The sequence below is a fragment of the Microcaecilia unicolor genome, chromosome 8, assembly GCF_901765095.1.
Source record: "Microcaecilia unicolor chromosome 8, aMicUni1.1, whole genome shotgun sequence".
Classification (NCBI taxonomy): domain Eukaryota; kingdom Metazoa; phylum Chordata; class Amphibia; order Gymnophiona; family Siphonopidae; genus Microcaecilia; species Microcaecilia unicolor.
In genome coordinates this window covers 233,587,666-233,603,695 of record NC_044038.1, presented here as the reverse complement: position 1 = coordinate 233,603,695, position 16,030 = coordinate 233,587,666, and the positions used below count along the sequence as shown (strand labels likewise).

General features: G+C 46.8%; 1 protein-coding gene across 1 annotated transcript in view; it reads right to left on the bottom strand.

Annotated features, from left to right (window-relative positions):
• The window catches only part of GHRH (growth hormone releasing hormone), a 39,752-nt gene extending 24,209 nt beyond the window's left edge, over positions 1-15,543 (bottom strand). Inside the window, exons 1-2 of the mRNA XM_030212454.1 lie at positions 15,403-15,543; positions 3,866-3,995 (exon numbers count right to left, since the gene is read on the bottom strand). Coding sequence (XP_030068314.1) covers positions 3,866-3,945 — 80 coding nt within the window. The 5' untranslated portion in view covers positions 3,946-3,995; positions 15,403-15,543. The remainder of the gene's footprint in view (positions 1-3,865; positions 3,996-15,402) is intronic.
• Between the last annotated feature and the right edge of the window lie 487 nt (positions 15,544-16,030).

The window sequence follows — 16,030 nt, the reverse complement described above, 5'->3', positions numbered from 1 at the left end:
CACCACCGCCAACTCCAGGCTCCGCCCTTTCTGCCTTGCCTCACCCTATGCTTGGAATAAACTCCCTGAGCCCATACGCCAAGCCCCCTCCCTACCCATCTTCAAATCCTTGCTCAAAGCCCACTTCTTCAATGTCGCTTTCGGCACCTAACCATTGTACCTCTAGCCAGGAAATCTAGACTGCCTCAATCTTGATTGACTGCACTTTTTGTCCTTTAGATTGTAAGCTCCTTTGAGCAGGGACTGTCCTTCTTTGTTAATTGTACAGCACTGCGCAACCCTGGTAGCGCTTTAGAAATGTTAAATAGTAGTAGTAGTAGTAGTGTATGTACATACAAAGTACACAACAGGAGAAATACCTCTACGATGAGGAAACACTGTAGTCAAAAGTAGAGGCTGACAAAGGATGAATTTAACTCCGACAGTCATTGCAAGAAGCTAGTCCGCTTGCTTTGATTGCAACAGTATTTGTGTACGGTCTACAGATTTAAACTTTAGCAGGACTACGATCCTACTCTAAGTTCTAGAGTTTACTGTTTGACCCCTGATGTAGACACTTGCGTACGTCAAAACACAGCCCGTGTCGGGTCCTCCTTTTTAGAATTATAATAAAGACTGTTGGATTTACATCTCTGGTGGTGAGTTGTCCTTTCAGCCTCTACTTTTGACTACAGTGTATGTACATACATGCATAAATGCTAAAATTCTGCCTAAACACCATTTTGTAAATATACACATATCTTACCTAGCATATATTTTACAGATAGGCTACATGTGGTCGGAGCCTGAGTGGTACTCAACACTTACACACATACGTAGGGCTGAATTTTATAAATGGTGTCAAAATTTTGGTGCTGATAAAATTCAGTACTCAATGCTATTGTCAAGCCTCTTAAGACTTGTTTAACTTTAAAGCCTCAATATCTTGAAGTATAACCTTGGCACCCCAGTACACACCTAAAGTCTCTATTATTTTCTGAAGTTTCTTTTATTGAATAAATCACAGATAATTTACTCACAGTCAGATGTTCAGAAGTGTTGCCCCAGAGCACAGAGACTCCGTAATTCAGACAGCTGTTTCAGTGTTTGGAGGTAGAAATCTGAAGAGAGGCAGCTTTATTGCAGAGGTGAGAAATAGTTGAACAGATAGAAGTGGCTCAGAGCTGGGTGACTGGAGAGTGCGATATCTCCTTAGGAAGATATATTCAAGGTAAAAAACTAAGTTCATTCCAGGGAGTTTTAGCAGGACAAGTGCTGTCTGAAGCAAGATGGAGAATGCCTCATGGCGAGGGAGAGGCTAAGAAGGGCTCACACAGGCCCAGGGAGTAGGGGGTAAATAGACCAATGAGGACAGAGCCTGCCATCGGGTAGCAAGGGGTGGTCCTAGAGGGCAGCCCTCAATTGGAGGCAAAGGCCATACCTGGCTGACCTCTCAGGACACAGATAGTAAGAATGACCAGGAAATGATAGCAGGTAGACAAAGGAGCCAAGCTTGGCTGAGAAAGAGAAGAGGTCTGGGCCGCAGCACCAACCAATGATAACAGTTCTTGTACAGACAAGCAAGAGTGGCTGCATTGCCTGTGAACTACATTACACACAATGCATTGCTCACGTGTCTTTGCAGGAGAACTGCAGCAATGAAAATCCTTAGAAGTGAGAATCAAAGTAAAAGCATTAAAAGCATTTTAGAATCACATTATAAACCAGTGCGAGGCTGTCAGAGAACAGAACAGCTGTTCTATAAAGGCGCTTCAGGATGAGCAGTCAACTTTGGGTATGAGGACTTGCACCAGCTGAAACCTGGTGTAGCCGGATGTGGGGATTTATGTTGGATCTGTAGGGTAGGTGATTTTGAAGAAGTTGGTTTTTAGTGATTTTCTGAAGTTTAGGTGGTCTTGGATTGTTTTCACAACTTTTGGGAGTGCGTTCCATATTTGTGCGCTTATGTAAGAGAAACTTGATGCATAGGTTGTTTTGTATTTGAGTCCTTTGCAAGTTGGGTAGTGGATAATTGGCATATCAAAAATACAATTGAATAAATAAATAGTTCAATCATGTATGTTCATTGATTCCATTTTTATTTTCGCATGTTTTGTTGAATATAAACAGAGAAAATCCCTTAATACTTTGATAAGGAGATTTATTTAAAGTTTATGGCTGACTATAGGGCTATGGTAGATGATGATAAACAGTATCATTTTACAGCTCGGATCAAGACTGCTCTGAATCAACCCCAAGGATCATTTGCCACTGTAAGTATTTGGTTGGTTCTTCTTTTGATACACTATTTTCCTTGGGTATCAAAACAGTTTATAATAAAATTAAGAAACCAATAAGCCTACAAGTGTACAATAAATATCAAAAGTATAAATTCCTAGCAATCCCATCACCAAGGCAATACATATACAAACAACAATTCAAACAATAGACAGTGGATATAGAAAATATAACATGCAAAGAATAAGCAATATCAAATATTATTCAAACCATAAGAAGGTTGGGTGCAAAATACATAAAAGGTTTATTGCAGGAATAATTATAAATAGATGCTTTAGTCAAGGAAGAAAGGAAGGGATGGGATTTGATTATACTGCATTTCTCTGGTTACAATCGGTAGTTGTTTAGTACCTGGGGCAATGGAAAATTAATCATAAGATATTACAGATTCAAAGGCAACAGTATTTCCAAATTAAAGGGTTCTTTTACTAAGCTGCGTAAGGCTCTACGCATGCCTATTGTGTGCCAAAACAGAGTTACCGCCTGGCTACCACGTGGCTCTTGCAGTAATTTCATTTTTAGCGTGTGTCCTATACGCGTGGCCAAAAAATAATTCTTATTTTGTGGCGTGCATATTGGATGCAAGCCAAGTGGCATTTGGTGCATGTAGGTCATTACCACCAGGGGCGTAGCCAGAAAACAGATTATGGGTGGACCTAGGCAAGAACTGGATGGGTACCAAATGTTCCCCCCCCCCCCCCCCCCACCAAAACAAATATCTCAGCTGGCGGGAAAATGCTTCTTTCCACCTTGGCAGTCTGCAGCAGGCATGCACTGAAAACTGAGCATGCGCAGGTGCCGATATTGTGGAGAGTAGCGTTTTCGTTACCATCAGGGGGAAGTCTTCAGCTGACAGAGCTTGGGATCCCCACCAGCTACCACTAAACGTGTGCTATTGTTGGGTGGGCCTGAGTCCTAAGTGGGTGGGCCTTGGCCCACCCAGGCCCACCTGTGGCTACACCAGTGATTACCACCCAGTTACCCAGGGCCGCCGAGAGACTGGGCCGGGCCCGGGACAAGGCCGTCCCCTGGGCCCCGCCCCCACTGCCACCCCCCAGGTTGTCGCCGCCCCCCCCCCTGAGGGGGGCCCGGCGCCACAGTCCCACCCCAACCCCCGCCAGCAGAAGTGCTGTCTTCTGACTCCGGCGCGCGCGGCCCACACAGACGCGCTCCTCGCAGCAGATCTTCGCTGTACTCTGCAGGGCTTCTGTGCGTCTGATGTTCTGCACGTGCGGGTGGGACTGTGGCACAGGGCCCCCCCCCTTGGAGGCCCAGGCCCTGGGAATCTTGTCCCCCCTGTCTTCCCCTCTCGGCGGCCCTGCAGTTACCACATGAGATTTTACTGATAGGTCAATGGCTGGCAATAAGTCGCAGACCCAAAATGGATGCAGAGCAGTTTTGATTTTGCTGCATGTCCATTTTCAGCAAAAATTTTAAAAAGGCTTTTTTTTACAGGTGCGCGGATAGACAGATCGGAGCACAACCATAGCCCAATGCCTACACTACCGCAAGTCATTTTTCAGCCGCACCTTAGTAAAAGGACCTCTGTGTATTCTTTGACTTTTTCTAGAACAGGAATGGAGCTTACCTGAATTCTGAATAGAGAGGGAAACCACTGGAGCACAGCATCAAATGAAGGAACACAAGGCAGATTACGCTTGCCAGCATCCTTTGTCGTGTCCACACTCTTCAAAAAGAAAGTGCTTGCAACACACGTTCTTTAAAAAAAAAAAAAAAAAAAGTAAAAACATATATTGAGGTGAAACAATGGTGAGGTATTTACATATTTTCAATCAATCAATCTGAGAGGTCGGGAAGGAAATTTGATGGATTTTCCAGAATTGTTTGAAAAGAAGTAGAGGTGAAAAGGATCTTGCCTGGTAAGACAAGAAAAGGAAAAAAAAAAAAAAAGAAATGAATATGTTATATTTTATGAAGAACTTTAAGTGGAATTTTCAAAAGAAAATTGGAATTGGAATGTCCTAAGTTAGGACATCAAGTTCCACTAGTGTTTTAGAACAGGATGTGTCAAAATAGAGCCTGTTCTGAAATATATGGATATCAATAGAAATCAAACAAAATAAAACATGGAAAAGAAAATAAGATAACTTTTTTATTGGACATAACTTAATACATTTCTTGATTAGCTTTCGAAGGTTGCCCTTCTTCCTCAGATTGGAAATAAGCAAATGTGCTAGCTGACAGTGTATATAAGTGAAAACATTCAAGCATTACTATGACAGTCTGACAGAGTGGGAGGATGGGTGTGGATAGGTGAGGGGAGGGTGATCAACAGAGAAATACAGCTTTATGGTTTATAATGGGCTAGGAACCCCAGATCCTTGTTAAGTCCTTTCTGTTGGGTGTTAAAATATTCAATCATTCTGACTTCAAAGGTCTTATGTTCTTGTATGGTTTTAAAGTTACCTTTCAGGATTCTCACTGTGAAGTCACTGGTACAGTGTCCTGGTCCTGTAAAATGCTGACCAACAGGGGTGGGAGCCCTACTGGCACCAGTATTGTTCATGTGATGTCTATGTAAATTGAATCTTGTCTTAAGCATTTGGCCTGTTTCTCCAATATAGCATCTCTGTTGATCACCCTCCCCTCACCTATCCACACCTATCCTGTTAGAATATCAATGATATGCTTTGATGTCCCCATGCATACCTCCTACCCACCCCCATCCTCCCACCCTGTCAGACTGTCATAGTAATGCTTGAATGTTTTCACTTATATACACTGTCAGCTAGCACATTTGCTTATTTCCGATCTGAGGAAGAAGGGCAACCTTCGAAAGCTAATCAAGAAATGTATTAAGTTATGTCCAATAAAAAAGGTATCATCTTATTTTCTTTTCCATGTTTTATTTTGTTTGATTTCTATTGATAACCTTAAGAGTGGACTAACACGGCTACCACACTCTTCTACTTGAAATATATGGAGAAATTGATGTTTCTGCAGTGGTTATTCCATTTCAGAAACATAAATGTTCAGAATATCAATAGGTCAAAATGAGCACAATGTGCTAACATATACATGTTTATGAAATAGCAACATAAATGTTTTCTTAGCTATTTTAGACACATAGATGTTAATTTCCCGACGCTGTCACAGAACCCAGAATCCCTTGCCAATTTCACTTTGGGAGGTGGGGGAGGGGGAAGCTATCAACTACTAGGGGATTATGGGGGCGACTTACCCATAAACCCTCCATTGGGGACAGGGTACTGCTCAAGTTGAGCACTTTTCTGAAACCTAATCCTGGGGAGTATTGTTAGTCTACGTGAATATGTAGCAATGACAGTCAACAAACAAGCAGTAGGTGATATCTTTTTATTGGACCTACTTCAATACATGTTGACTTGTCATGTTTACATGTCTCTGCGGGAGTCCTAGATTCTGACAAATCCAGGGCCAGTACAAGTAACATAGTAACACAGTAGATGACGGCAGAAAAAGACCTGCACGGTCCATCCAGTCTGCCCAACAAGATAACATATTTGCTACTTTTTGTGTATACCCTACTTTGATTTGTACCTGTGCTCTTCAGGGCACAGACCGTATAAGTCTGTCCAGCACTATCCCCACCTCCCAACCACCAGCCCTGCCTCCCAACCACCAGTCCCGCTGCCCACCACCGGCTCTGGCACAGACCGTATAAGTCTGCCCAGCACTATCCCCGCCTCCCGATCTTGACTAAGCTCCTGAGGATCCATTCCTTCAGCACAGGATTCCTTTATGCTTATACCACGCATGTTTGAATTCCGTTACCGTTTTCATTTCCACCACCTCCCACGGGCATTCCAAGCATCCACTACTCTCTCGGTGAAAAAATACTTCCTGACATTTTTCTTGAGTCTGCCCCCCTTCAATCTCATTTCATGTCCTCTCGTTCTACCATCTTCCCATCTCCGGAAAAGGTTCGTTTGCGGATTAATACCTTTCAAATATTTGAACGTCTGTATCATATTACCCCTGTTTCTTCTTTCCTCCAGAATATACATGTTTAGTTCAGCAAGTCTCTCCTCATACGTCTTGTAACGCAAATCCCATACCATTCTCGTAGCTTTTCTTTGCACCGCTTCAATTCTTTTTACATCTTTAACAAGATACGGCCTCCAAAACTGAACACAATACTCCAGGTGGGGCCTCACCAACGACTTATACAGGGGCATCAACACCCCCTTTCTTCTGCTGGTCACACCTCTCTCTATACAGCCTAACAACCTTCGAGCTACGGCCACCGCCTTGTCACACTGTTTCGTCGCCTTCAAATCCTCAGATACTATCACCCCAAGATCCCTCTCTCCGCCCATACCTATCAGACTCTCCCCGCCTAACACATATGTCTCCTGTGGATTTCTATTCCTTAAGTGCATCACTTTGCATTTCTTCGCATTGAATTTTAATTGCCAAACCTTAGACCATTCTTCTAGCTTCCTCAGATCCTTTTTCATGTTTTCCACTCCCTCCCTATTTGCGGGTGTCCAATCTGTTACAGATCTTAGTATCATCCGCAAATAGGCAAACTTTACCTTCTAACCCTTCGGCAATGTCACTCAAAAATATATTGAACAGAATGGGCCCCAGCACCGATCCCTGAGGCACTCCACTACTCATCTTTCCCTCCTCCGAGCGAATTCCATTCACCACCACCCTCTGGCGTCTGTCCGTCAACCAGTTCCTAATCCAGTTCACCACTTCAGGTCCTATCTTCAGCCCCTCCAGTTTATTTAAGAGCCTCCTGTGGGGAACCGTGTCAAAAGCTTTGCTGAAATCTAAGTAGATTACGTCCATAGCTCGTCCCTGATTCAATTCTCCTGTCACCCAATCAAAGAACTCAATGAGATTCGTTTGGCACGATTTCCCTTTCGTAAAACCATGTTGTCTCGGATCTTGCAACTTATTGGCTTCCAAGGATATTGGATTTCCTAGGCAAACCTCCAGACTAACATTCCCCCTTAATTAACTATTGAATGCCTAACTCCCGCTTCCTCCTCAACAATTATGATCATTCCAACACCACCCTTCCCATGAAAATCCTGCTACAATGCACAATTGGCCATCAAACTTTAAAATATTAAACTTTGCTTTGTATAAGGGACGCAGTCAGAAGTTGATTTTGGAGGGAGGGGGCCCAGGCATTTTCTCTCAGTCCCCCTCCCCTCACTACCACTATTGCTGCCATGTCTCCCCTCCCCCCCCATCATACCTTTGCCAGCGGGCATGCTCAAGCCTTGTCAGCTGAGGTTTTGCTGCCACCTGCCAGAGCCCTGCCCCTGCTGTCTGAGCGTGTGCAGAAGTGCCGACATCAGCCGCTAGGGCATCCTGCCGACTTCCTGCTGCTCAGGCAGCACGGACTGGGCTCCAGCAGGGAAACTCATTGGCCGGCGGTACTTGAGCACCCCCGCCAGCCATATATTGGAAGCCACAGTGTTGGAGTGGGACTAGCCCCCCCCCAAGGCCTTCCTGTGGCTACACTACTGCTTTGTATGTGTATATGTGTAATGAGGGAAGTTACCAATAGTCATTTACTCAAGTAGACGGGCTATTTGCCTGCAGGTAAAAGAACGTACTGATGGTTCTAAGTTAATGTTGCTGTCTATTGTTTTGCTTTGACTGCAGCTGCTCTTTTTTCCTTAAAAGCTGCTGCATTAGGCAGCCTCCTCATCTTGCCTAATCATTGCTGATGCACATCCAAATCCTATATAATAATTCTCACCTCCAACGTTCTGACTTGCCTGGGACCGTGGTTCATTCCGAGTTGGTCTGCTAGGCTCCGTACATCAGGCTGGCATCACCGTAGCCATTATGATGTCAACTTCAGAACCCGGGGGAAAAAAAAAAAAACATACCTCACAGCTGATCCATGTCCAGAGGAGGGTCGCTGGACATGGGTGGCTGGAGGGGGGGCAGGGGAGAGAGGAGGGTCGCTGGACGTGGGTGGCAGCAGGGGGGCAGGGGAGAGAGGAGGGTCGCTGGACATGGATGGCAGGAGAGGGGCAGGGGAGAGAGGAGGGTCGCTGGACATGGGTGGCTGCAGGGGGGCAGGGGAAAACCTTGCTAGCGCCCGTTTCATTTGTGTCAGAAACGGGCCTTTTTTACTAGTTTGAAATAAATAGAACTTTTAGGTTATATTAGACTGAGGTTTGGTTTGTTATATCTTTTTAGCATGTAGGGGGTAATTTCATAACAGTATGTCTATAAAACATTTCCAGAAAAGATCCTGTTTTACGCCTATTAATATAAACTTGGTCTGCAAGTAAAGTGATTTTTGGACTATGTTTTATAAAGGCAACATGGGTACTTTTGTAAAATAGACTCTCTCACAAATTAACATCAGATTAGCCGATGGTCCATGGAGCCCAGTATCCTGTTTCCAACAATTGAAGGAGTTGGCAATATTTATTTATTTGTTACATTTGCACCCCTCGTTTTCCCACCTATTTGCAGGCTCAATATCCCAGAGTAGCAAGATTCCATGTAGAATCCCAAAGAGTAACAAGATTCTAGAATCCCAAAGAGTAGTAATATCTAGCAAACCCAGGGACAGCAGTGGCTTTCCTCAATAGCAGACTATGAACTTTTCCTTCTTTAAACCTGGCAATGAGTTCCAGAGTTTAACTATTTGTTGAGTGATAAAATATTTCCTCCTAATTTTTTTTAAGTATTACCATGTAGTGGAGGAGTGGCCTAGTGGTTAGGGTGGTGGACTTTGGTCCTGAGGAACTGAGTTGGATTCCCACTCAGGCACAGGCAGCTCCTTGTGACTCTGGGCAAGTCACTTAACTCTCCATTGCCCCATGTAAGCCGCATTGAGCCTGCCATGAGTGGGAAAGCGTGGGGTACAAATGTAACAAAAATAAAATAGATACTATTGGAGATTCTACATGGAATGTTGCTACCATTGGAGATTCTACATGGAATGTTGCTATTCCACTAGCAACATTCCATGTACAAGGCTGCGCAGGCTTCTGTTTCTGTGAGTCTGATGTCCTGCACATACGTGCAGGACGTCAGACTCACAGAAGCAGAAGCCTGCGCGGCCACATTGGTGATCTGCAAGGGCTGACTTCTAAATGGAATGTTGCTAGTGGAATAGCAACATTCCATGTAGAATCTCAAATAGTAGCAACAGTGGAGGAGTGGCCTAGTGGTTAGGGTGGTGGACTCTGGTCCTGGGGAACTGAGGAACTGAGTTGGATTCCCACTTCAGGCACAGGCAGCTCCTTGTGACTCTGGGCAAGTCACTTAACCCTCCATTGCCCCATGTAAGCCGCATTGAGCCTGCCATGAGTGGGAAAGCGCAGGGTACAAATGTAACAAAAATAGAATAGATACTATTGGAGATTCTACCTGGAATGTTGCTATTCCACTAGCAACATTCCATGTAGAAGGCTGCACAGGCTTCTGTTTCTGTGAGTCTGACGTCCTGCACATACGTGCAGGACGTCAGACTCGCAGAAGCCTCCGCGGCCACATTGGTGATCTGCAAGGGCCGACTTCTACATGGAATGTTGCTAGTGGAAAAGGAACATTCCATGTAGAATCTCAAATAGCAGCAACAGTGGAGGAGTGGCCTAGTGGTTAGGGTGGTGGACTTTTCCTGGGGAACTGAGTTCGATTCCCACTTCAGGCACAGGCAGCTCCTTGTGACTCTGGGCAAGTCACTTAACCCTCCATTGCCCCATGTAAGCCGCATTGAGCCTGCCATGAGTGGGAAAACGCAGGGTACAAATATAACAAAAAATAAAAATAACTTTATGGAGCGTCCCCTAGTCCTTGTACTTTTTGAAATTCTTATGCACCTGTTCCAAAGAAGGTGAAAATCTGTGCATACGTGTATTTTATAAAATACACATGTACATGGTGTCTCCACCAACATGCTAACATGCTAACAGATGGTTTGTACATTAACACATATTTGGCCATGACATTTTATAACAGCCATATTCCATATGAAAAACATGCAGCAGAAGAGAGTGAGTTCTCCAGCGTTCAGCAATCATAAACTCTGTGGTGTGGTTCCCTGAGGAAGCAACGCGAAACGGGACCGCTGGGACCGCACGTGAATTATTATATAAGCTGGAGTCTTCAATATCAAGATAAGTTCATTTAAAGTTAGCTTTTTTGATTTAAAAAAAGACTTGGAAAGACTACATGCATGAGGACGCTCAATTCCTGAAAAAACAAAAAAAATAAAAAAAAACAATACAAAATAATAGATAGCAAAGAGACTCGATAGATGCAGAAACGGTTTTGTTTTTTTTAAGTCTATGATGACTTTTTACTGTGTGCAATGAATGATTGTGATTTCTGCCCCAGTCGGTTGAGACTTTTTCCCCAGTATCGTTAAGCAGTAACATTGATTTGTGGGGTGATTTTAAACAAATGCACATCTTTAATCATAAAAGGAAAAAAAGTGTTGGCCAGTAAAGCAGCCTAGCAAATTACCATTAAAAATATATAAGAAAAACAAGGACGCCTTCCTCGTCTCTTATTTTATTTCAATCTGGGAAAAGAGCAGAAAGTCAGACTCCCCACGAAATTACACAAAGAGAACGCCAAGGCTGGATTATCTTCCAGACCCTGCTGCTCTGCCACATCTCTTGGGGTTTCACATCAGAGAGTTATCTGACTGAGCGCTTATCCTTAAACGTTAAGCATCAATGTTCTCGTTGTATTGACAAGAAAGCAAAACTGATATGCACCCAAAAGCCTGGATGCGAATATGCCCCCCGTGGCAATGCCGACATAGCCCATTCATAGCACAGCACCCACTAGCACGGCTTAGTAAATGGGGGGTTGGGGGATAATGCTTATGAATGGTGCTAGGGAAGAATTTGGGAGCAGCAAGGGACCATTTTAGAAAGTGGCAGTAAGCCTACCGCGGGCTTACTGCGTGCCAATCAGGGGCGTAGCCAGACTTCGGCGGGAGGGGGGTCCAGAGCCCGAGGTGAGGGGGCACATTTTAGCCCACCCCCGGCGCTGCCAACCTCCCTCCCGTGCCATTGCCGACACCCCCTGCCGCCGCCAGCACCACCACAAACAACTTTGACCCCCCCCCCCCCCCGCCGTCCCCACCGTCGCCTTCCTTTGCTGGCGGGGGACCCCAACCCCCGCCAGCCGAAGTCTTCTTTCTTCGTTTGGTTTCTGAGTGACGTCCTGCACGTACAACGTGCAGGATGTCAGACTCGGAAACCAAACGAAGGAAGACGACTTCGGCTGGCGGGGGTTGGGGTCCCCCACCACTAAAGGTAGCAGATGGTGATGGCGGGTTGGCGGCGGGAGGGGAGGTTGAGAGTGTCGTCGGCAGGGGGGTCCATGGCCAAATCTACGGGGGCCCAGGCCCCCGTGGCCCCATATTAGCTACGCCACTGGTGCCAATCTGGAGCTACTGCCGGCCCAACGTGGGTGCCAGTGGCAGTTCCACTCCCAGCATGCAGCATTTCCAGTGCTAGTGGAAATACTGAAAAAAACATTTACGTAGGGGGTTACCCGGCGGTAATTTGGCAGATTAGCGCAGGAGCCCTTACCACCACCTCAGTGGGTGGCAGTAAATATTTCCCCTGCATGACCACATAATAAGAGCAATCCTACCATGTCGTTTTGTCAGCCTTTTTACCCACTGTGGTAAAAAAGGGCCTCAGTGAGCATTAAAATGGCCCCTGCTGCTAGCGCAGGGCCTTTTTTTACCACAGCTTAGTAAAATGGTCCCTAAATCTCTTGTTTTGGACTGCAGCTCTTTTCCTATTTATGATATAATTTATTTTCATCTTTCTCCACTCTTATAGATAACTAGTAAAAAAAAAAAGGCCTGTTTCTGACACAAATGAAACGGGCGCTAGCAAGGTTTTCCTCAGCTCCCCTGCAGCCACCCATGTCCAGCGACCCTCCTCTCCCCCTGCAGCCACCCATGTCCAGCAACCCTCCTCTCCCCCTGCAGCCACCCATGTCCAGCGACCCCCTGCCCCCCCCTGCAGCCACCCATGTCCAGCGACCCTCCTCTCTCCCCTGCCCCCCCTCCAGCCACCCATGTCCAGCAACCCTCCTCTCCCCCTGCAGCCACCCATATCCAGCGAACCTCCTCTCTCCCCTGCCCCCCCTCCTGCCACCCATGTCCAGCAACCCTCCTCTCCCCCTGCAGCCACCCATGTCCAGCGACCCTCCTCTCCCCCTGCAGCCACCCATGTCCAGCAACCCTCCTCTCCCCCTGCAGCCACCCATGTCCAGCGACCCCCTGCCCCCCCCTGCAGCCACCCATGTCCAGCGACCCTCCTCTCTCCCCTGCCCCCCCTCCAGCCACCCATGTCCAGCAACCCTCCTCTCCCCCTGCAGCCACCCATATCCAGCGAACCTCCTCTCTCCCCTGCCCCCCTCCTGCCACCCATGTCCAGCAACCCTCCTCTCCCCCTGCAGCCACCCATGTCCAGCGACCCTCCTCTCCCCCTGCAGCCACCCATGTCCAGCAACCCTCCTCTCCCCCTGCAGCCACCCATGTCCAGCGACCCTCCTCTCCCCCTGCAGCCACCCATGTCCAGCGACCCCCTGCCCCCCCTGCAGCCACCCATGTCCAGCGACCCTCCTCTCTCCCCTGCCCCCCCTCCAGCCACCCATGTCCAGCAACCCTCCTCTCCCCTGCAGCCACCCATATCCAGCGAACCTCCTCTCTCCCTGCCCCCCCTCCTGCCAACCATGTCCAGCAACCCTCCTCTCCCCCTGCAGCCACCCATGTCCAGCGACCCTCCTCTCCCCCTGCAGCCACCCATGTCCAGCGACCCCCTGCCCCCCCCTGCAGCCACCCATGTCCAGCGACCCTCCTCTCTCCCTGCCCCCCCTCCAGCCACCCATGTCCAGCAACCCTCCTCTCCCCTGCAGCCACCCATATCCAGCGAACCTCCTCTCTCCCCTGCCCCCCCTCCTGCCACCCATGTCCAGCAACCCTCCTCTCCCCCTGCAGCCACCCATGTCCAGCGACCCTCCTCTCCCCCTGCAGCCACCCATGTCCAGCAACCCTCCTCTCCCCCTGCAGCCACCCATGTCCAGCGACCCTCCTCTCCCCCTGCAGCCACCCATGTCCAGCGAACCTCCTCTCTCCCCTGCCCCCCTCCTGCCACCCATGTCCAGCGACCCCCTGCCCCCCTGTAGCCACCCATGTCCAGCGACCCTCCTCTCTCCCCTGCCCCCCCTCCTGCCACCCATATCCAGCGACCCCCTGCCCCCCCTGCAGCTACCCATGTCCAGCGACCCTCCTCTCCCCCTGCAGCCACCCATGTCCAGCGAACCTCCTCTCTCCCCTGCCCCCCCTCCAGCCACCCATGTCCAGCCACCCTCCTCTGGACATGGATCAGCTGTGAGGCATGTTCCCCCCCCCCCCCGGGTTCTGAAGTTGACATCATAATGGCTACAGTGATGTCAGCCTGATCTACGGAGCCTAGCAGACCAACTCGGAATGAGCCACGGTCCCAGGCAGCTAGTCAGAACGTTGGAGGTGAGAATTATTATATAGGATAACCTTGTAAACCACACAGAATGGATTTCCGAATGGACCACGTATCAAACATAGGAGCCAACTTTTCAAAATTATTGGGGGGTGCTAAGCCCGGTGGAAATAAACCTTCCTTGGACACATACAAGGAATTTTCTCAATATTGGGGGTGCTCAAGCACCCACAGAGTCGGCTCCTATGGACTATCAAACACTGATTAAATTTGAAACGTGAACTCTGCTGCTGTCACTTTGTACTCAAGGTAAATTCTAATTTTTCCTGGAAATTTTAGGGATAAATCTAAATGAAGCCCTATTAAGAAAAAAAAAATAATAAAAACTCAAAGTTATCTTCAAAGTAAAGGTCTAGCCTTCACTCCCTATCAGCTATTTTTCCAGCTCCGGGTCAACCCATTATAGTGAGTAGCCCAATATAGACATCGTTAATACATTTCAAAAGAATGATCTGAAGCATGCTAGCATTAAACTGCTTGGTGTTGAGAATATCACTGCTTCCCCATAGAGTATTGTAATGGTTATAAGTGGTCCTTTTTTAACTCTTAGGGAGCGGAATATTAGACAAGATTCAGCAAGTTCTGTAATCCTAAAATGAAGTCTTACTTGACACTATTAATACTTTCTAAATACAAGGAAGGGAGTCCAGATGGAAAGGAATTAGGATATTATTATTAGTATTATTCTCTCTGAGTGGAATTTACATGGTGGGTAACCGGGAGTGGCTCATCCAAGGGTGTGAGCGTAGGGGGCATGGGATAAACAGGGCGAGTGACAGGGAGTGACACATCAGAAGATGTGAGTACAGGGGGCGCGTCCCAGAGGGGACTGGGGTCCATAGGTCATAAATCCATTATTCCCTTGATCTGGATCCTAGTGGGAAAATCTTAAGCAGAGTATCTAGGGGCGTGGTCATTCTAAACAAAGTAAATCCAGCCCCTGAAAATATTGCAATGTTCTGCTCCAGTTTGCAGGTGAGGGACTTTAATTGTTTAGAAAACAGACTCATCTAGTGTAGATCGGCTTGATTCATTTTTATAATGGGAGACAAAGACACTCACCTGTCCTTCACAAGTTTTTTGTTTGTTGTTGTTTATTCTAAGAATATCAAACACCAAAATCTTACAACTATAAACAAGGCTACACAACCTTTAAATTTTTAAAAAAAACCCACAATAACAGTTTGTGAAGGTCAAATTGTGTCATCACCTGACTTTTTGGAGTATCTGAAGCTCTTCTGGTCATTTCGTCTGATTTATCTACATTTTAATCAAATGATGAGACATTGCAAAAATCAGCCCATCTCTTGCCTCACGGTGCAAGTGCCTAATACAAACAGGCTTTTACTTGCCTCAAACAGGCACAGCAGTAAAAATTCAGATGATCATTCCCAGTACTGTGAATGATTTTCTTCCCATGCATTGTCTTGCAGCAGTAGAATTAGGACTTTACACAGCTGGGTTAACACTGCAGTTTCGGGATGCCAGCAAACACCTTGGACATATCACGAAAATGAAATGCACTTTCGTTTTTTTTTCTCAAACGTGTTTCCTCGCATTTTACCAAATACTTAACAACTGATCTAGATTTCTCTACTTCAGAGCTAAAATCTCCACTCACCTGTTTGAGTTAAGGAAAAGAAAGGATGTTCCCCAGCTGTTCTCTCTCTTTATAAATAGGGCTTGTTTCTCGCCTGCTTTGTCCCCTTTCTCTACTGACCTGAGCGCCCTGATATCTCTTCAGAGCAGCAGCAGCACCTAAGCTCCCAGTATGAGTGAGGAAATACTCTGGCGTCTCTCAAATCCCTTTTGTACCTGTACCTCACACCTCCACCCCCGTTTTCTCAGCGAGCGTCATCCGCATCAATTGCTTTCAAGCCCTTCAAAAGACTCAATGAAAGATTCCTTACAATGGGGGGGGGGGGGGGGGGGGGGGGGGGGAGAGAGATGATTCCGCACTTCTGCAGGAAAGGCAGAAGAAATCATAATATCTACTTTGCATGTTATGCATCCCTTTCTTTCTTGCTTTGAAGGACAACTTTTGTTCACTTCCTTTGCAGCGTCAAAATCTTGCGTTATTAATGTGGCTCCTATTTTGCATTTATTTAGCCAACTAACTTGTTCCCCGGCTTTTTCAGACCTTGGGTAAAGTAGCACATATCATAGTAGATGATGACGGCAGAAAAAGACCTGCACGGTCCATCCAGTCTGCCCAACAAGATAAACTCATATGTGCTACTTTTTGTGTA